Source organism: Nannobrachium achirus, assembly GCF_963921795.1.
Source record: "Nannobrachium achirus genome assembly, chromosome: 2".
Classification (NCBI taxonomy): Eukaryota; Metazoa; Chordata; class Actinopteri; order Myctophiformes; family Myctophidae; genus Nannobrachium; species Nannobrachium achirus.
In genome coordinates this window covers 42,988,872-43,009,771 of record NC_137811.1, presented here as the reverse complement: position 1 = coordinate 43,009,771, position 20,900 = coordinate 42,988,872, and the positions used below count along the sequence as shown (strand labels likewise).

General features: G+C 40.3%; 3 protein-coding genes across 3 annotated transcripts; 2 read left to right on the top strand and 1 right to left on the bottom strand.

The window, feature by feature from the left end:
- Positions 1–2,688: 2,688 nt before the first annotated feature.
- LOC308298549 (ectonucleotide pyrophosphatase/phosphodiesterase family member 7) lies at positions 2,689–6,139 on the bottom strand (the record flags this gene model as incomplete). Its single annotated transcript, XM_080742180.1, has 4 exons — positions 2,689–2,943; positions 3,104–3,727; positions 4,747–4,892; positions 5,893–6,139. 4 exons carry the CDS (start codon positions 6,137–6,139, stop codon positions 2,689–2,691), a joined length of 1,272 nt encoding a protein of 423 aa, XP_080598306.1.
- A 1,985-nt stretch (positions 6,140–8,124) lies between these two features.
- LOC308306485 (small ribosomal subunit protein uS12m-like) lies at positions 8,125–10,930 on the top strand. Its single transcript, XM_080751501.1, has 3 exons — positions 8,125–8,260; positions 8,449–8,505; positions 9,671–10,930. The coding sequence occupies exons 2-3, from the start codon at positions 8,454–8,456 to the stop codon at positions 10,051–10,053; spliced, it is 435 nt and encodes a 144-aa protein (XP_080607627.1). The 5' UTR covers positions 8,125–8,260; positions 8,449–8,453; the 3' UTR covers positions 10,054–10,930.
- Positions 10,931–16,912: 5,982 nt separating this feature from the next.
- On the top strand, positions 16,913–20,447 carry LOC308298540 (uncharacterized protein; the record flags this gene model as incomplete). The annotated part of the gene is made up of 4 exons (XM_080742167.1): positions 16,913–17,185; positions 17,662–17,821; positions 18,435–18,718; positions 20,418–20,447. The coding sequence occupies 4 exons, from the start codon at positions 16,913–16,915 to the stop codon at positions 20,445–20,447; spliced, it is 747 nt and encodes a 248-aa protein (XP_080598293.1).
- Between the last annotated feature and the right edge of the window lie 453 nt (positions 20,448–20,900).

Genomic DNA, 20,900 nt, shown 5'->3' with positions numbered 1-20,900 from the left:
TGTAAACAGCTTACTCTCTGTGTGCGCTCGCACGTGCATGTATTACTATATATACTGTGTGTACACACACACACACAAACATAAGCAGATAAACAAAATACTTGACAATGAATGAATGTAAGGCTTTATTGAGAAAATTGTAAAATACAATTCCTTTAACAAGTAAATGGAACTTCTGGACTGTTAGGGGACACCTGAGACACAGCACCTGCTGTCCTTTTCAGCTCTATAACCTCAATGTAATAATTCTAATTGAAATGATCTAGTTCAGGGGTCTTCAACGTTTTCAGGCCAAGGACCCCTTAGCTGAGAGAGATGAAGCAGGGACCCCCAGATTCCATTTAGTTTAATCGTTTGACAGCATAATCATCAGTGTATTGTGGATTCATGTCAATTTGTGTTATCAGATATGTAACCACTTGAACCGTCAATACTTAATAAACTTGAGCTTTCGCTCTGTACTTACTGTGCTCTTTTTTCCCCTCTACACCAAACCTCTTTGCCGAAAATAGCCAATCTACTGCGAGGCGTTGTGAGCTTGTAGATCTGCTATTTTTGGCTAAAGTTCTCAGAATATGGATGCTGGGGTTCCAAGTGGTAAATATAAAAAAGGAGAAAAAAGGTTTCTATCACACAAAGATTTGGGGTCCTGGACCCCCTGTTGAAGACCCCTGATCTAGTAGATTTTTAATGGGAAAGGTATTCACTGATTTGGAAAAAAGAAAATGGTTTTAAAATGTAGGGAAATTTGAGAGAAATCCTCATTTCACAAATACGACCCTGAAAAAAGGATCATCAATATATTTGAACTGTATTAGTCCAAAATGTTTTCAGCAGTGCTCATTTTCATAAATGCCCAGTGTTGGGCAATATTACTTCGGAGAGTAATCGTTACTTATTACTTATTACTCCTTGGAAAAAGTAACAATATTATATTACTTATTACATGGAATCAAGAATAATATATAATATATTACTTTATTAACTTGTCTTTCTTTTTTTTACCACGCAATAGAAAAGAGATGTACAACAAAACAATCTGTTAAGCCAGCTCCTTTTAGAACTGAATCCACAACAGGACTTTTGAAGTCTGGAGATCATGTTCACACACCTGCCCATCCAAGTGTCTTTTCTGTTATATCTGTGAACAGCTAATCTCCGGCACCGCTGGTGTGACAACTGTGTCTTGATGGCTGCACCCCATGACAAACACAGCCCTGGGTGGGCAACCCGGCCAGGCGGAAATCTAATCTGCTGACAAATCCAATATTGGCTTTGAAATTTCTTTATTACCAATTTGCCATATATGGCAATAAAGAAAATAGTGATTGTAAAAATGCCACAAGTTCTTAAAAAATAAACATATTAGTGTGGTTGCCCTAACAGGGCAACCAGACTTCCAACTTTCTTTCTTTCCATCTTGTCCGACTTTCTTTCTTTGCATCTTTCCGGATAAACTTTATTTTGCCTCGCTACTCCTTCCATAGTTTTGTCACGCACTTGCAACATACTGTATGTCAAATTGACAGCCTCATCGGGACTCGTCTGCTTGCATTTTGCTGAGAGATACGTTATATATTCATTTATTGGTGGATTAATTCTCTCCATTGACTTGAATGGGAAAATGCAAAAAATAAACTTTTCCCAAATATGGAGATGACTGACATCATAGATGTCTGTCTGACTGAATATTGATGACATCAGGGATCTCCATATATGGGCTTAAAATGACAAGGATGGAATTAATTTGCAAGTGTGACTCACGTCACAGCAACCACACTTGCAATTTCCCAGATCTTGGCTGTATTATATGAGTGTTAAAATGTATAAAACAGCTGATGCCAGCAGTCCAAGGGATATCTGGCCTGTTCTGCCATTTCCACCTGGGGTGAGATAAGCAAACATTAATCATATAAAACATTGATCTGATATTATTTCATAACTAACATCTCTCCAGCAACAGATAATACATTTTCATTGAGTTGGAAGAATGATGTGCTGTATTCGCTGTACATTGTGTAGTCGGTTTACCTGATGTCATTGTTGTAGACACTACAGTTGTTGGAGATGCTGTGGTTGGTGTAGTTCCTGTAGCAAAGAAAATAGGCTAAGCATAGAATATCTAATTTCATACCTTTGTGAGTGTCTAAACATATCCTAGGGCAGAGTGCATTGGAGTACTTTAGTACTAATGTGACTTAATGTGTCAGGGATTTCATGACCGTGGAAACCTTGGTTTATGAAATGTTGTTGTGCTCTAGTCTAAAATAAACAGAAAATACATTTTATTGTGAGTTGGAAGTACGCTATGCTCTATTTGCTGTACATTTTGTAGTCATTTTACCTGATGTAGCTGCAGTTGTTGGAGGCGTGGTTGGTGTAGTTCCTGTAGCAAAAAAGAAGCATAGGATATCTAATTGTGTACCTTTATAAACATTTTTGCTAGTATCCTAGAAAGAGTGCACTGGAGTATATGGTTAAAAAATATTGTATTCTTTAGTACTAATGTGACTTAAGTGAATATCAGGAATGTATTGACCGTGGAAACCCTGGTTTATGTACCGTTGGCTCCACTTCATGCATTTAGATGTACAGTAGGTGTAGGAGATTGTGTTGTGAGATGACATGTGTACGCCAAAATGTGAACATGGTGTCAAGTTATAGATACTGTATATACCTGTAGTTACATTAGGTCTTGTGAAAATAATGTTGTTTACCGTTAAAATCAGTAAGCATGTGCTCTGTGAAGAAAAGGGAACCATTGTTAGGAGCTGGGTTTATCTGCAGGAGCTTGCACATCAGAGGGTAGATGTGGATACTGTCAAATGGCTCCGTCAGATAGTTCTTCTTGAAATCAGGTCCAAAAGCTCTGAAGATGGTCTTCATGTCCATGTGATCGTTATGGTAGCCATGGTCTCCTTTATTTACATACACAATAAATCTCTGTTGAGATTTATTGTGAAAAACAAAATGATACATATCAGCTTGAGTGAATGAATGTCATGGTAAATGGTCAAATACTTTTTAAAGTAGTTAAAGTTATCAGTTAAATTACACTTCATAATGAAACTTGTCCAGTTGTCCATACAGAAATAATACCTACAGAATTTAAGTTGAACCCCAGATCAGCGATGATCATGATAGGCTGAATTCGAACATTTTTGGCAAGATGGAAACTCTCAGGAATTTCTTCTTTCTTGTAAACAGTCAGGTTGGGCGCTTTGGATAAAGCATCAAAGACCTCTTGCTCTTTTCCTTTTCTTGGTGTTAGAATTCCATAGCCACCGTAGTCAAGGAGCTCAAAACTATTGAGCCTGATTAAATTTACATATTTATTGAGAATGATCTCATCTACCTGTGGTCTCTTTTTAACAGTGGTCATGCCATGGTCAGAGGAAATTATCACATTCAGACTGCTGTTTAAATGATGGCGACCGATGGCCTCCCTCAGATAGCCAATGGTACGGTCGATTTGACTGATGATCTCTTTTCTTTTAGGGTGGTCTGGTCCTACTGCGTGGCCCACGTTGTCTGGTTCTCCAAAGTACAGAGTCACAAAATCAAATTCCTCTTGTGAGAACCAGTTCATGACGGTGTCTATGTTTTCTCTCCACTCCGTCTCGTTGTCGTCTGGGTGTCCCTGTTCTTCCACCAGTGCTCTGTCGACTGCCTGGCCGCCGTAGGTGACCCCTCCTCCTGGGAAGAAGAACGATGCAGTCTTCAGACCCTGAGAAGAAAAGTGAACCATATCTGAATGGGAATCATTTGTGTCAAGGATTTGGGCTATGACCAAAACTGTAATCGTGTTGCGTTATTTCAAGTTATCTGTCTGAGGTGGGTCACTTTAGCAGAGGCATCATTTCACAGAGAACTAGAGGGTGGCCAAAAGGTAATTTGAGCCCTATTTAAAAATATGGATAAAGATATGGATGTGCTGTAGATCTTGCAAAAAAGTAATAGGGCTCAAAAGGTTTGGCGTGGATTGAGATCGAATTACACAGATCTAAAAATCTGATTCATGTGCAAAGATATTGAGGTTAAATTCAAAAGCTAGCTCCCATCCCCTGGGACCACAAATGGCGACCCTGCTTTCTTCACTCTAGCAGTGGTTCTAAACCAGCGGTCCTTGAGGAGGTTCCAGGTGGTCCCCAGCAAAATGATGGAGAGTTGGTAACCAAATGGACCCTTATAGATCATTAACTCTTGAAAGTGTAGTGTACCGGTCCAGGCACATACAACATAGGCGACAGCGTGTCATGGGTTCGAGTCCCGTTCCCGATGACCTTCGCTCTCTCCCCATTTCCTGTCAGTCTATTGTCCTTTCAATAAAGGCAAAAACGCCCAAAAACTAATCTAAAAAAAAAGAGTAAAATAAAATGAAACGGACCTGTACGGGTCCATTTGGTTTCATTTTCACTCTCAAAAGTAAAATTATTGTTAAACATCGGCATTACTGAATTTATAAGAAGTCTATACAATTAAATGATGTACTGTATAGAACAATTGGTGTTTTGATCAATGTTTGCCTGTTATCTCTCCTATGGTACCAACATCAATACAGCATGGAATCTTATTCAAGGACAACTATACTTGTTGGGGTGGTTGGGGGGCGCTTACAGTACATTTTGTCCACTTCACCACCACCACTGATAAAAAATGTTTCTCTCTTGGAAGCACTCCTTATCATCTCGTTCAATTGATAACCAATAACTTTTATAATGACTGCAATGTTAACTCGTGACTCACTTGGTTCTGGGCTGTGATCCATAATGGCAGAGCTCCATTGTCCCACCACTCAGACCTTTTTAGAGTGGCCTTGTGGCCGACCTTGCCATTAGTTGTGGCATTGTACATCATATTGTGAACAACACCATGGTCCTCAACCCATCTTCCTGTGAATTTAGGGAGATAGAAGACAAAACAGATCGACTGAGTAAGGCCAGCCTGCCTGAGGCAGAGGTGGAACAACACTGAGTTTAGAGATAGACGATAGACGAGATGAGGAAATAAATACTTTGTTCATTACTGATTACAGGCCTAGGTTCACACGTGTAGAGGTTTGTCCTTAACCTTGCCATTTGCTCTCTTGGACTACATGTTGTAAAGTCATTAAGGATGAGCTGAAATGATATAACACCTTCTTCCAAAGCGCTATGCTATGTCTGCATGATATTCAGCATGGATTCCATTGTTGCTCATAGTATAGTCATTAACTAGACAGTCTTTGAGCAACAATGGCCCAATAACTATGTTATTTTTTATTATGATCAATATACAATTTAGGCATTTTGCAGACGCTCTTAATCCAGGGAGATTTACAGTAAGCAAGGGAGAACACGAGGTAATACATCAAATGCATAGAAATAGTAATCTAGGATCATAGGTAAACCAAGAACTCATCTGTCTAAACCAGTGGTTCACAATGTTTTTAGCCCGAAACCCAAAAGAGAAATTAGACATTTGCCCGGGAACCAAACTAGTAATGGCAGATCTACAAGCTTGTCTTAGATGTGCTTGTTTGTTTGTTTGAACATTTATAAAGAAATAAATACGAATCCCTAAAAATATAATGATATATTTCAAGATGTTCCATCTTTTGGTATATACAGTATATTTAATTTTTTGTTGGAAAAGAAAATGGGATTTTTACTCGAGTCGTGACCCAACAATTACTCCATGACCCACAAATGGGTCCTGTCCCGTGCACTGTTTGGGAAACAGTGGTCTAAACGGTATAGGCCTACTATCAAAAAAGGGTAAGCACAGCACAGTAAAGTGCAACAAGGGTCAGAGTTTTTATGGAATTTGGGAAACAGGGTTCAGGTTCAGAATTCATGATGTCCCAGTTGCATTTGAACCATCTGAACACAAACTTAATGCAGCAGTCCTTACCAGTTATGGTGGTGAAATGAGATGGAGAGGTCATGGTGAGCATCGGAGGGGTGATATATTTTGCCTTCACTCCATCCCTGACAAGTTGGTCAAAGTTTGGTGTCTCCACATCCTGGTCATAATCCCATCTGAAGCCATCGAAGGAGATCAAGAGTAACTTGTTATGAGTCCTGTTCGCAGGTAGGTCTACAGGTTTACTGGTTACACAGAGTGCTGCTGTGATCACCATACACAACTCAAACAGCATCTTGAAGTCTCTTAGTCAAATATGCCAATCAGTGCTTGACAATCCTTAACGATGTGTATGCCCATTTGAAGCTTATCTGCTTTACTTATAGTCTGCTAGTTCTCAGGAAGATAAGATTTTGCTTCGTTGTCAAGGATAAGACCTTGGACAAGAGTGGCTAATATACAGTTTTTTATCAATTCTTATCAGATGAAATGTCATCTCAATTACTTTCTTGTGATTAGTGATCTTTGAATATGTCAAATAAATCTAGCTGTTTGTCCATATCAAGGTCAAGGTCTCATGACTTGCATTTAAATAAATTTGAAATGTGTGGGTTTCTCTCTCTCTCTCTCTTGGGTATAATATTTGCACTACGCCAGTTTACATTAGTGTCATGCTGTTATCTTTCCCTGCTTTTTCCCTGTGTATCTGTATCTCACCATATATCAAATTGCACTATGTTGCAGTTACAGTTTCTGCTTCCATGATTTCTACAAATGACAGGAAAGGTTGCCAGGCTTTATACAATTTCGAAATGGATCCCTGAAGGAGTTAACCTGGCAACCTCTTGATTTAGTTACATCTCCCCTGTTCTAATGGTAGGTAGTGTGACATCAGAATTATATGGGGAGCTACATATAAATGGAACAAAAAGCATCAAAAGATAACAGCATGACATTAATGTTACCTGGCATAGTGCAAATATACCCCAAAAAAAGGAATAGAAAATATCGTATTTTGTCTTCCTGCTCTTCTATTATGACATTTAGATTGTGTCAAAGGTTATGCCTCACCTACAGTAGACACAGGATCTGACGAAAATGTTGACCTGATGGTCAAGATTGATTCAATTTAAGCAAGCAGGCCGGCCTATTAGCTCAATGGTAAAAATGTCAGCACTTGAGCAGGAACTTGAGTGTGGGAACAGCACAGAGCGTGGGAGCAGCACTTAAACCATAAGGTTCCCACACTAGCAGAGGTCACACACACGCACGCACGCACGCACGCACGCACGCACGCACGCACACACACACACACACACACACACACACACACACACACACACACACACACACACACACACACACACACACACACACACACACACACACACTGCTATAGGGCAAGGGCAAGGTTACATATATGCCTACTGTAGGCTACATGACTGCAGAAACCAAAGAACCTTCATGTTCAAGGCCAACAATGTAAAAACTCACCTTGTCTTGGTCATCTGATGATTAATGATTGCAGTAGGCTACATGGCGCCAGTAGGCTATAGCCTATATGACACACGCACGCGCACACACACACACACACACACACACACACACACACACACACACACACACACACACACACACACACACACACACACACACACACAGAGTTGGAGAGTTGGTAACCAATTGGACCCTTAGCCTATAGATCTTTAACTCTTGAGAGTTAAATTATTGTTAAACATCTGCATTAGTTAATTTACAAGAATTCGACAAAATTAGAGAATGTAGAAGAATTGTCTTTTTGATCAATGTTTGCCTATGGTACCACAATGTTTACAGTCAATAACTAATAACAACATATTCCAAGTCTTGGGTCTGAGTGAGAGGCTAAATCTCAATCAAAATGGTGGTCCGTGGCTCAAATAAAAAACAGTTTTTTTCCCCTGATGATATCTACTGCATACTGTAGGCTATCTATTCTACTGCATAGGCCTACTGTGTTTTATCTGTCAGACATTCAATGTTAAATGAGTTAAAGAAAAGGATCTCAATGTAAATAAGCCGCAAGGCTTACCTGAGTTTCCTTTTAGTTGACATTGTACCAGTGAACTGTACCTTTCCCTATGCAAATGAATACGTCAATCAATCATTCAAAACCTTGATATGAAAAAGGGTTGAAAACCACCACTGCTCTAGGGGGCAGCAGTGTATCTTAATGGGTCAATAAAATGTTGAGCTTCAATCCGGAAGCAGTTTCATTTTGACAAAGCTACTTCCTTAGCCCACTAGCAGGCATTCGAAGCATAGCAGCTCAATGTTGTTAAGAGAACTAAGAAGTCCTTCATTGTTATCTAACGATAAGCATACCGTTATTAGTGTACAGGCGCAGCATACTGTAGGTGGAGGATTATACCAGCAGGTATGTATGATAACTGACAAAACGCCATTATAACTACAGTCATGCATAACTAGTTTTAACTGTGGTGTCTGGCAAGGACAAGCATCACGCTAAAAGTAGACTGCTTAGGGGCAAGCAATCAGCATCGGCAATTTATTTGACTATGTACGTAAGACGTAAGTCTGAGCTTCATAATTTCTGTTTTGCAGGGACCATGTCGTTGTGGAGTCTTACCTTTAGACCAATGTTGACGTCACTTTTACAAGGCAAGTTTTCAGATTGTTGAAGTGCAAAGAAGAATGTGTATTTCCTCTCTCTGGTTCTGTTTGATTGGCACGACTCAAGGCTTGTGAAATTCAATCACAATTGCTTTTCAGTTTTCACATACATTTTGTCATAATGCTCAGCTCGTTTAAGTTGCATATTATTAGTTCAGCATCGCAAAACAATGTAGCAATAGGTATCATAAGTTATATATATTTATTATATGTATAGATCATGGAAAGATACAACTTCACTTCAACCATGAAATGTCTTATTATTTATTTATTTAAGTCTGTCTGGTGCACAGTGTGACTGTGAAGGGACAGGAAAAGGGGGTACTGAAGCCAAAACAGTTTGATAACTACTGCTTTAAATTATATTGGGGCTTCAAAAGCTCTTAACCACTTTTAACTTGGCATCCCTATTTTGAGTATGGCATTTATAGTTATAGGCTACATACTACTGGAACAATAGTTGTACGGACTCTGACCTCCACTACTTTCCCAGAGAGGGTGGCTTGTGGTGTCTTGCTGTAGCACCCTTTCTTGCTTTTTTTATTCTTGATTTATTTGCACTGACTATGGACACTTATTTTTGGCCCTGCACTATTGGGTTAGGGTTTGTTGGTTGAATTGAGTAGACTACTATTGCTGTGTTGATATGGCGGTGAGATACTTATGTTGCACTGACTAGCAACTAGCATTGAGCTGTTATGTACACATTTGTTTGGCACTGCTTTGTTAAGTTGTGCTTTGAGTATTGCTTTTTTTGTGTGTGATGTGACACTTAGGAGCGTTTAATGTTTCTTGGACAATTTATATATCTATATATATATATATATATATATATATATATATATATATATATATATATACACATTTTTTTTCTTCTTTGTGACGGCTTTTTCGACACTTTATGTTTATATTCTGTACCTTGCTTTTTTTGACTGTACACAACAGTACTCTTTTTCTTTTTCTTACTTCTTTGTAACTTGTAACCTCAAACTGTGCTGCCTCTGGGCAACTGATTTTCCCCCATGGGATAATAAAGGTATCTATCCATCCATCCATCCATCCTCAAAGCCACCTGAGCAGCCATCAGCTGTGTGAAGCTATAAAAGCTATATTTCTTTCAAATGTTATACTTATGTGTTGTACATCTCCACAGTGTCCCAGTCTTCCTCCACATGGACAGGACCATGCCTGACTAGGACAATGGCGACTCTGAACCAGATGCACCGTCAAGGGAAACCCAAAACGCCGCCTAATCCTGTCGGCGCTACATTCGGTCGTCCTCAACTGAAGGCAGTGGTTCTGAAGACCATGATCCGTAAACCCAAGAAACCAAACTCGGCTAATCGGAAATGCGCCCGAGTTCGTCTCTCTAACGGGAAGGAAGCGGTGGTCTTCATTCCTGGGGAGGGACACAACCTACAGGAGCACAACGTGGTGCTGGTGGAGGGTGGCAGGACACAGGACCTTCCAGGTGTCAAACTGACTGTGGTCAGAGGCAAATATGACTGTGGTCACGTAGTGAAGAAAAAACAATAGTCTCTGAATGTGGTGGGTGTATGATGGGACTATTATTTAACACAACGATGATGAACATTTTATGGCATTAGTGTTTGCCAAAAACAAAGTTGATTTCTTCTTTCTGTGTAAACAAAACTATTATGTCTGCGTAAAATATTGACTATTTTAAGGGCTGAGAGGTGAATAAATGTCTGTTCCCCCCCACCCCTCATTGCAGTCTCTTAAATCTGGAGTAATCCAGAACTTAGTTGAACTAATAAACATAAGCATGGTAACAGCATGGCTCCATTGTGGATCTCGAAATCCATGTGGCCAACCTGTGATGTCAGTCGTGTGATACTGTATGACTTTTTGGCTAAGGTTTCAGCCCGATCAGAGCCCTGTTGACTTACGTTATATTTTCTGTTATTATTTTCTGTTATGTGCCGAACCCGTTGCACTTAACCTACTTATGACATCCATGTGTGGATTTGTTCCCATGTTTTTGTCTGGGCTTAGGCTTGTCTTTCTTCTTGACCACAATGTTAAAAGGTTGTTTTTGGTTTGGTGTCTACCTGGTATCCTATAGTTTCAATGTACAGATTATTAGTTTGATAGTATATCGTTTTTAGAGTAGACTGATTCTAGATTGGTTTAACCGTGGTCCTAGAGTTTACTGAGCCGCTACACTGTCTCTCTGCGTTCGATGTACCCTAATGCGTTATTGTAATTCGCTCTGGTTAAGAGTGTCTGCTAAATGCCTGTATAATTTCCAGTAGGTGACATACCAGTTTTTCCATACCATCGTTTGATTTGTCTCAGCAGCAGATTTGAACAGGAAACAAATTACACCTTTATGTGTGTTTACATAAACACAATTTTAGCCCCTATTGGTAATAAATGTATGTTTGCTTCACCCCAATATGAACATTATTTTTGTCTCAACACACAACTAATTATTAATTATTTCTCTTCTCTTCAGTCTGTAGAGACTGTAGTGTTGGTGTCTTATGTCATACCCCACATTAACTTGTATTTAACTGCCGACCCCATATGACAATATTTTGTGCCAGGGAGGAACCCCCATACGAGGTTTATGTTAATATTTTTAAGAAATATTCCAAATGTTTATATATTTTATTTTATTTGATACAGTGACCCAACAACAAGTACACTGTCATACAGAGACCTTGAAATGTAAACGTTTGAGAAACACTGCACTAGTTTATGTATGGGCAGTAGCTTAACCCCAACAGTGGGAGGCAGTATATCAACGGTTTGCTAGATACACAAGCTGCCGGAGACAGAAGAAGAATGCACTAGTCGGTGCAGTTGAGACAGAAGAAGAGTGCAGTTCTGTTGGAGGTGAGTTTCGAACAGACGAAATAAAATGCAAATATATGCAGATTTGTTCAAACATTATACTTTTACCGTATCATTTTCATGCTAAACTGTTGCGTTTGAGGCTGGTCGGTGTGGACACGCACGCCAGTTCTATTTGCTAGCTCGGGCGACGAGTCACGACGAGGCCTCAGTCATAAACGGTAGACTGTTGAGTTGTGTCAATCTGAACGAGCTCATTTCTCATAGCAAATTAGCATAGCTAATTGTGCACCTACTAGTGCACCAGTACTAGTACATGCACGATTAGTTCTACTACATATTCAAGCGGTAACAGGTCAAGTGGGCACCAAAACCAACTGGGCACTATGTGGGCACCAGAACAACTGGGCACTATAGTAACGTGAGTGAACCTGGACAACTGGGCACTAAAGGGACGTGTGGGCACTTGGACATGTGGGACACAACTGAATGTCAAGGTAACAACTATATTACAGTGTAATATAATGGATGTATGGATCATGTAGTGCACAATGTCACTAGCACAAAACTATAGTGACATTGTGCATTACATCCATGAATGCAAGTCAGGTGCCAGGTGGGCACTTGGGACATCATATTACACTGTAATAGGCCTAGATGTGACCTCCAAATATTGTCAAGATGGTAAATGGAAGAGTGGGTGCCACAATATTAAATTGGCTATTTCTATTTATTTTTTAAACAAAGAATCAACATGCACGTTTAGTAACATAATGTAAAATAGGCCTATACATCATTTGAACATGCTTGAACATTTGAAATTTAAGACCTATTTGCTACATATTGTTACAAAACCTGTGGGCACCTGTGGGCTATGATTGACATTAACAACAAGTTGAAGATTACAATTTGGGTCTACACTACACTGTGATGTACTGTGATTTTCAAATCATATACTTAAAAATATTCCAAATTCACATTTTTGGAATAAATAGACAATTTAACAACGACATACCTACAATGTTTAGGTGCTCACTCTCGAAGAAATCTTCAATAGTTGCTCTGCTGCACACATTTGAAAAAAAAGGATCCACAAGCTCCCAACGCATCGCACCGTGTCTGTGTGTGAGAGAGACTCACATGCCTGCGTTATGCCTGCTTATGCATTTTTTCTCTCTGATAGAATTGATAAGAAAAAAAACATACCCTGTCTGCCCCATATTCTATAATTAAGTGATGATCAAGTAAGAAGAGAGTTCTGTTGGCTGGTTTAACAGCAACAAAGAAAATCCTAGTAATGAGATGGAAACCACCTCATAATCTCAATATCTATCGTTGGAAGTTGTATCGAGATTAGAGGCGCAATTCAGACACAAAACCGGAACAATTTTCCTAGTGTGAGCCCAGCTTAAAGATACATTTGAATTCAAGATTATTGTCATGTATTTAGAAGTGTAAAATGATGTCTGGTATTCCATTCTCCTGTTTTTCATGAAGCCTAGTACTGATAAATCAACTGCAGATCCGTCCGTGCCGGAGGTCCTTGTTCTGTCATCAAAGAAACCCAGTTGAGAAAATGGAGGAAGGAGAAACAGATCATGAAGACACATTCAGAGAGGAGGAAGATACAGATGAGAGTATGGAAGACGGTCAACAACTTATTGATAAAGGTGAAGTCTAAAAAAACATTCATTACTGTTAAGATTTTGTGCTCTCTGCCGGAAACCCCTCTTTCGCATCGATTGTTCATTGCTCATTGTAAAATAAATCAATTTTATGAGTTAATTTCATTAAGTGTCCAGCGAAGCTTGGCCGATGTGCCAAGTACATACATACAGACAAAGACCGATGTAGGAGCGTCTTATTAACGATGCGAGTTTGTTTCTTTACAGGTGAGGATATTTCTGACACTGAGAATCCTTGTCCGTCAGCAGAAGGTGATTTGAAGCAAGACAACTGCAAGATGAAAGGTCCTCACCATTGCTCAGTTTGTGGGAAATCATTCACTACAGCTTCCCACGTGGAGCGCCACATTCGGGCAACACACGCAGGGGAAAGACCGCACAGCTGTTCGTTATGCGGCAAGCGATTCAAGCAGAAAGAAGCTTTGGTCGTCCACCAAAGAGTGCACACCGGGGAGAGACCGTACTCCTGCTCTGAGTGTGGAGTGAGTTATACACAGCTTGCCTGTCTGAAGACACACCAGCTACTGAGACATAGCTCAGAGAGACCGTTCCATTGCTCTGTGTGCCAGAGAGGCTTCGTACGGAGGCGGTATTTGTTAGAACATGAAAGGACACACACAGGAGAAAGACCCTACCAATGCCCTTCGTGTCCCAAGCGCTTTGCTACAAGTGCAGGGCTGAGCCATCACCAAAAATCTCACACAAAGGAAAACGTCCACTCCTGCTCACTGTGTGACAAGGTTTTCAACTCACCGAGAACTTTGAAAGATCATTTGAGAAAGCACACTGGACAGCCAGGACCCCACCCCTGCCCTCTATGCGGGAGGAGCTTCAATCGCCCGGGCTTGCTGAAGAAACACATGTGTATAGCACACGCAGGAGATGGAGATATGTTGAATGCTGAAGACGACCCTAGCAAGGTGAGACAATGGTACATGGATCATTCATCAGTCAGTTCTTGTGCTCTTTTTCATGGGTTTAAACACTGACTGAAACGATGGGAAGATTGTTTCTTAGTTGCCATAACGGTAGAGTTTACAGATATTTGTCTACTTATCAAGTAAGGCTTCAGAAAGCACAACATAATCCACAAAAGGGAAGGATTTACAATCACCACAGTCACTCTCTCAATGAACGCTGATAAAGTGTGTGTGTGCAGATACAGTATATATATATATATATATATATATATATATATATATATATATATATATATATATATATATATATATATATATATATATATATATATATATATATAATTTATAATTTATAATTTATAATTATATATATATCAAATGGTGCATTGTCTTTTTTTCCCAGGATGCAGCAGATGACCAATTCAACACCTCTGATACCTCAGCACCCAAATCTTCTGTCAGCGGTTTGATGAATTCTTATGGTGAGGAAGTGAACTAGAAGCCTGTTATAATCACTGAATGGCAGCAAATTAGGATTGATCGAATACATCCGCAAGGTTTTGGGCTGAGTCTGCTGGAAACCTATCTTTCGCATTGTTCATTCTTTCCTCATTTTACAAAAGACCAACGTGTCTTATTAATATTAACAATGTCAGTGTATTTCCTACAGGTGAGGGTGTTGTATCTGACACTGACAATCCTTGTCCATCCGCAGGTGATTTGAAGCAAGACAACTACCAGATGAAACGTCACCATTGCTCAATTTGTGGGAAGTCATTCACTTCGACTTCCCATGTGGAGCGCCACATTCGGGCAACACATGCGGGGGAGAGACCGCACAGCTGTCCATTCTGTGGCAAGAGATTCAAGCAGAAAGAAGCTTTGGTCGTCCACAAAAGAGTGCATACAGGAGAGCGACCTTACTCGTGCTCTGAGTGTGGAGTGAGTTATACACAGACTGCCTGTCTGAAGAGGCACCAGCTACTGAGACATAGCTCAGAGAGACCGTTCCACTGCTCTGTGTGCGGGAGAGGCTTCATACGGAGACGGCATTTTTTAGAACACGAAAGGACACACACAGGAGAAAGACCCTACCAATGCCCTTCGTGTCCCAAACGCTTTGCTACAAGTTCAGGGCTGCATGATCACCAGAAAACTCACACAAAGGAAGACACCCGCTCCTGCTCAGTGTGTGGCAAGGTTTTCACCTCATCGAAAACTTTGAAAGATCATTTGAGAAAGCACACAGACCAGCCAAGAGCCCACCCTTGCCCTCTGTGCTGGAGGAGCTTCAATCGTCCGGGCTTGCTGAAGAAACACATGTGTATAGCACACACAGGACATGGAGATGAGATGACGTTGAATCCTGAAGACGACACTAGCAAGGTGAGATATGGATCGTTCATCAGTCAGACCTTGTGCTCTTCACCATTGGTTACACTGGAACGATGGGTAGATTGTTTCTTTCTTTCCATAACTGTAGAGTCTACTGATATTTGTCTAGACATCAACGGTTTCAGAAAGCAGAAAACAAGCACCACAGAGACGCGCTCTCAATGAACAGTTATACATTGTGTGTGTAGATATATTCTGTATACTGAGTGTGTGATACAGTATTAATATCATTTACAGTATATATATCAAATGGTGCATTGTCCTTTTTTCCCAGGATGCAGCAGATGACCAATTCAACACCTCTGATACCTCAGCACCCAAATCTGGTAACCATGGTGACTCAAACAGGGCAAAAGGTTCCGTTTTGGATGAGGATATCAAAACGGAGAATGAGGAGTGTTCTGTCAGCGGTTTGATTCATTCATATGGTGAGGAAGATAACTGGAAGCCTGTTATAATTGTTAGGTGGCAGAAAATTAGGATTGATCAAAAGTGTTCATAAGATTTTGGGCTGAGTATGCTGGGCTGAGTCTGCTGGAATCTTTTGCATTGGTAACTTTTTCCTCATTTAACAAAAGACCGATATGTGTCTTACTAACAATGTCAGTTTGTTTCTTGCAGGAGTGGGGATTATTTATGACACTGAGAATCCTTGTCCATCTGTGGAAGACGATTTGAAGCAGGAGAACTGCAACATAAAAGGTCCTCACCATTGTCCAGTTTGTGGGAAATCATTCACTAAACGTTCGAATGTGGCACGCCACATGGTACAACATTCGGGTTACAAACCGTACAGCTGCCCGTACTGTAGCAAGCGATTCAACCAGAAATCAAGCCTGGTCGTCCATCAAAGAGTGCACACCGGGGAGAAACCTTACTCGTGCTCCGAGTGTGGCGTGAGTTATGCACAGCTAGGCTGTCTGAAGAGGCACCAGTTGCTGAAACATTCCTCAGAGAGACCGTACCAGTGCTCTGTATGCAGGAGAGGCTTCATCCGAAGACAGCAGCTAATACAACACGAAAGGACACACACAGGAGAAAGACCCTACCACTGCCCTGCATGTCCCAAACGCTTTGCTTCAGCGAAAGGACTGAAGGAGCACCAGAAATCTCACTCAGGAGAAAACCTCCACTCCTGCGCACTGTGTGACAAGGTTTTCACCTCATTAGCATCTTTGGAAGATCATTTGAGAAAGCACACAGGACAGCCAGAACCCCACCCTTGCCCTCTATGCTGGAGGAGCTTCAATCGTCCGGGCTTGCTGAAGAAACACATGTGGACACACAAAGGAGATGGACAGACGTTGAACCCTGAAGACAACTCTAGTAAGGTGAGGCATGGATCCTTCATTCTGTCAGTCCTTGTGCTCTTCATCATGGATTTTAACACAACAAATGGAAGATTCTGTCTTTGTTGCCATAACTGTTAGAGTTTACCGATATTTGTCTACACATCAGTGATAAAGAATCAGACTTTTCATTGTCTATTGTATTTAGTATGTGTGCTGTACTATAAACAGTAGTTGCCTTTACAGAAAAATGTTTTCTATATTAGTTGTCCAAATGAAAGACAATATGGTATCTTCATCTTTAAAGGAAACACCTGAGGAACTGGAGCCGCACAATCTCCTCCTGGGCGGGCTGCAGCATGTGTGTGAGATCTGTGAGCGTGGTTTCACCACTAAATCCAGCCTGCAGGAACACGTGATGATGACCCATACGGGACGGTACCAGTGTGATGTGTGCAATGGAAGATTCTCCACCAAGAAAGCTTTCAAAAAGCACCAAACAATCCACAAAAAAGAAGGATTCACCATCGAGTCACTCTCTATGAATGGACAGGACCAGGTGAATTTACACATTTTTGCCATGAATATAAAATATTAGTTTGACTAAATTTCCCTTTTCCTCATATTTGTATGATGGTAGGGTAATTTTGGCTTTAGTTTTGGCTTTAAGGATTACGCTCAGAGCGTGATGTATAAACAATTCAAAAATGCGTTGGGTGAATATGTGACATCAGACTATATTTGAAGATGTCCCATTCATACAGGTTGATGCTTCTCGGTGTGAAGCGAGAAGCATCCATTTTGTAATTCTGTCAATTCCCAAGTCCTCTCATACTGTAGTCCTTAGTCGGTGCTGACCTCTACTTGTTGGTTTGTTAGTGAGGTTTTAGGCAACCACCTGTCACATACAGTACGAAACATGTGATGCCCCTTTCCCTTCAGTCAGCTTCTATCCTATATTGAAATTGGCTAATGGAAGGTCTAGTGGGCAAGGAATTTCATGAAGAAATTGTGCATTGTCTTATTTTTATTCAGGATGCAGATGGCCAATTCAACACCTCTGAGTCCTTCACCTCAGCGCCCAAATTTGGTTCCATTTTGGATGAGGATATCAAAACGGAGAACGAGGAGTGTGATGTCAGCGGTTTGATTAATTCAGATGGGGAGGAAGAGAGCTGGAAGCCTGCTATAATTGGTAAGTGGCAGAAAATTAGGACTAGGAGTGATTATCAGTCACATATTCAAACTATCAGTAGTGGTATTTGTCATCCATCATAACATTAAGTAATTTTAAGTATTTGGGAATAATAATAGATAATAAACTCACCTTCCAGACCAATGCAGATAGCATTTACAAGAAGGCTTTATTTTCTCAGGCTGAGAAGTTTTAATGCCTGTAAACACACCATGACCATGTTCTTTAGGTCACTTACTGAGAGCGTTCTCACTTTTAATATCGTCTCCTGGTATGGGAACCTCTCAGTTAGAGATAGGAACAAGCTCACCCAGGTAGTTAATCAGGCAAGTAAGATCATTGGAAACAAACAATTGCAACTTCAGGATATATACAGTACAACCGTACCATAACCAAAAAGATAACGACTCTACACACCCTTTTCGCCCCTCATTTGAGCTGTTACCATCGGGCAGGAGGCTTAGAGTACCACTAGCAAAGAAGAAGGTCTATAAGTCATCATATACTGACTGACTGCCTATGTGCCAAAGACAAATTTCCATTTTATGCAAAATTTGATGGACAATACATTTTTCTTATCTTATCTGCTTTACCGTCTTGCCACTTTCCTCAGACCAAAGTTTCTGCCCGGAGATCCAGGAAGGCAACAATGGCAAACCAAAGACCTGCTGTCCAGTGTGCGGCAAAGACTGTCATAAGGCCTCGGCGCTGGTGAAACACCTGAGGATCCACTCAGGAGAGCGTCCCTACCAGTGTCCTACCTGTGGGAAAAGCTTCACCCAGCAGGTCCACATGACTGAGCACCAGAGGATCCACACAGGGGAGAAGCCTTACACCTGCACGCTCTGTGAGAAGAGCTTCAGCTTCTCCAGCGCCCTGCGGCGACACCAGCGCCTTGTAAGGGCTTTAATTATTGCTTTGTTTCTAAGTTTTATCAGTGTTTCATTGATGTGACGACACACACACTTGCTGTCAAATATAGGTCAAATTACCTACTGTAACATGCATTGTATTGTTTTGCTATTACACAGTGAGAGCTCCTCTATGGCCTACACTCTGCAAAGTACCTTTCCACTAGGGGGCAGCAGTGTATTTTAATAGGTTAAAACTTGGGCTTCATCTTGTTGATTTAACATTTTTACAAACATGATACCAACCATTGTCTTGAATTAGTAATAAATAATAATAGATGGAGTTAACTGTATGGGTTGTTTGTATACAGCAACAATGCCATACCCAGATGTCATTACATGTTAGAAATGGATTTGGATCTAGCCACGATAAGCACGATTAGTTGAGATTATACCTACAAGAGCTTCAAACAAGTTAAGCTATTGTTTCGACATGCAACCAGGATCGATAATAAATGAACACTGTACAATGATGTACGGTATGTCAAATTGTAACGAGCAGTTTGAGCTTCATAATTATTTTTTGTTTTGTTTGTTTTGCAGGGACGATGTCATAGGATTTCAGACAAATAATGACGTCACTTTTGCAAGGCAAGTTTTCAGTTTGTTAAAGTACATTGCATTGACTCCTAAGTATGATGAGATTGAAATTATTTTTCTATTTGAAATGAAGCAATGTGTCCACATCTCAAAGTACGCGTCTTTGGTTCTGTTTAAATGGCAAATCTCACAGAACCAACTCTACTTAAAATTCAATTATACTTGCTGTGATTCATTTTCACAAGTGTTACATTTTTCATTGGCTGATTGTCATTTTAGTGTACAATTACTGTATGTATTGCAGAACACTTAGAGATAATCCATATGATCAACCATTTCGTTGTCGTTGGGCGATAAAAACGCACATACGTCTGTGTGTGTGGTTTACAAATCTTGAATAAATGAAAAGTATTAAAAAAGTGCCTCTGACTCCAACTCCATTGGATGCTCTGTCGGTCTAACCACCTAACTCCAACCTTGAAGATTGTCCATCATTGATTATAACATGGACAAATAATATTTTATTTTGATATTTCCTGTCTCTAAGTAATCAGTACAGGAATACAAATATTTTGTGAAAAAATGCTTGGAATAATATTGAACAGAAAAGATAAGAACCATGCGTTTCCTTTGAGTCATTACATATTCTTATTAATGTATGCTAATGAACCATAATACACATGCCAAATGGATACACAGCAAATGTCCTTACACCTGAGTGAGATAAAATATTCACTCACTTACTGTACCACAAAAACACCAATGTTGTATGACCTCTACTCGTTATTTATACAGATTTATTCAAATATACAAATGATCTGATTTAATATGCTCGATAAAAATTGTACATCGCTCAAATGGATCAACAGAGAAAAATTTGGTACAACCTCGAATTGTTATAGGATTTGCACTGTCTAGACAGATCCTTATGTGATTTTTCCTGTAGAATCCATTTCTGCAATGCAAACTTTTGTATATTTGGCGCTCATCAAAGCCACCTGAGCAGCCATCAGCTGGGTGAAGCTATAAAAGCAATATCCTCTTCCTCTCCCCGGGCAGTGGGTACCCAGAAAATACTCCTTTTGTAGTTGACAAAGGTTATTCTTCTTTCTAATTTTATACGTATGTGTTGTACATCTCTGCAGTGTCCCAGTCTTTCTCCACATGGACTCTGAACCAGATGCACCGTCAGGTGAAACCCAAAACACCACCTAAACCTGTCGGTTCTACTGTACGGTCATCCTCAACTCAAGGCAGTGGTTCTGAAGACCGTGATCTGGAAACCCAAGAAACCAAACTTAGCTAATTAAGAAATGCGTCCGAGTTCGTCTTAACGGGAAGGAAGCGGTGGTCTTCATTCCTGGGGAGGGACACAACGTGGTGCTGGTGGAGGGTGGCAGGACACAGGATCTTCCAGGTGTCAAACTGACTGTAAATGACTGGTCATGTAGTGAAGAAAAAACAATAGTCTCCTAATACTGAATGTGGCTATTATTTAATACAATGATGATGCACATTTATGGCATTGGTGTTTGCCCAAAAAGTTGTTAATTTCTTTCTGTATAAACAAAACTTTTGTCTGCATAATGATGACTATTTCTTTTAACCCATTTAGGACTTATATTAAG

Bases quoted from the DNA above. Each gene is read 5' to 3' on its own strand.
- LOC308306485 (XM_080751501.1), top strand. From the start codon at position 8,454: ATGTCGTTGTGGAGTCTTACCTTTAGACCAATGTTGACGTCACTTTTA. The intron at 8,506-9,670 runs GCAAGTTTTCAG...ACATCTCCACAG, and splicing joins GTTGACGTCACTTTTACAAG to TGTCCCAGTCTTCCTCCACA.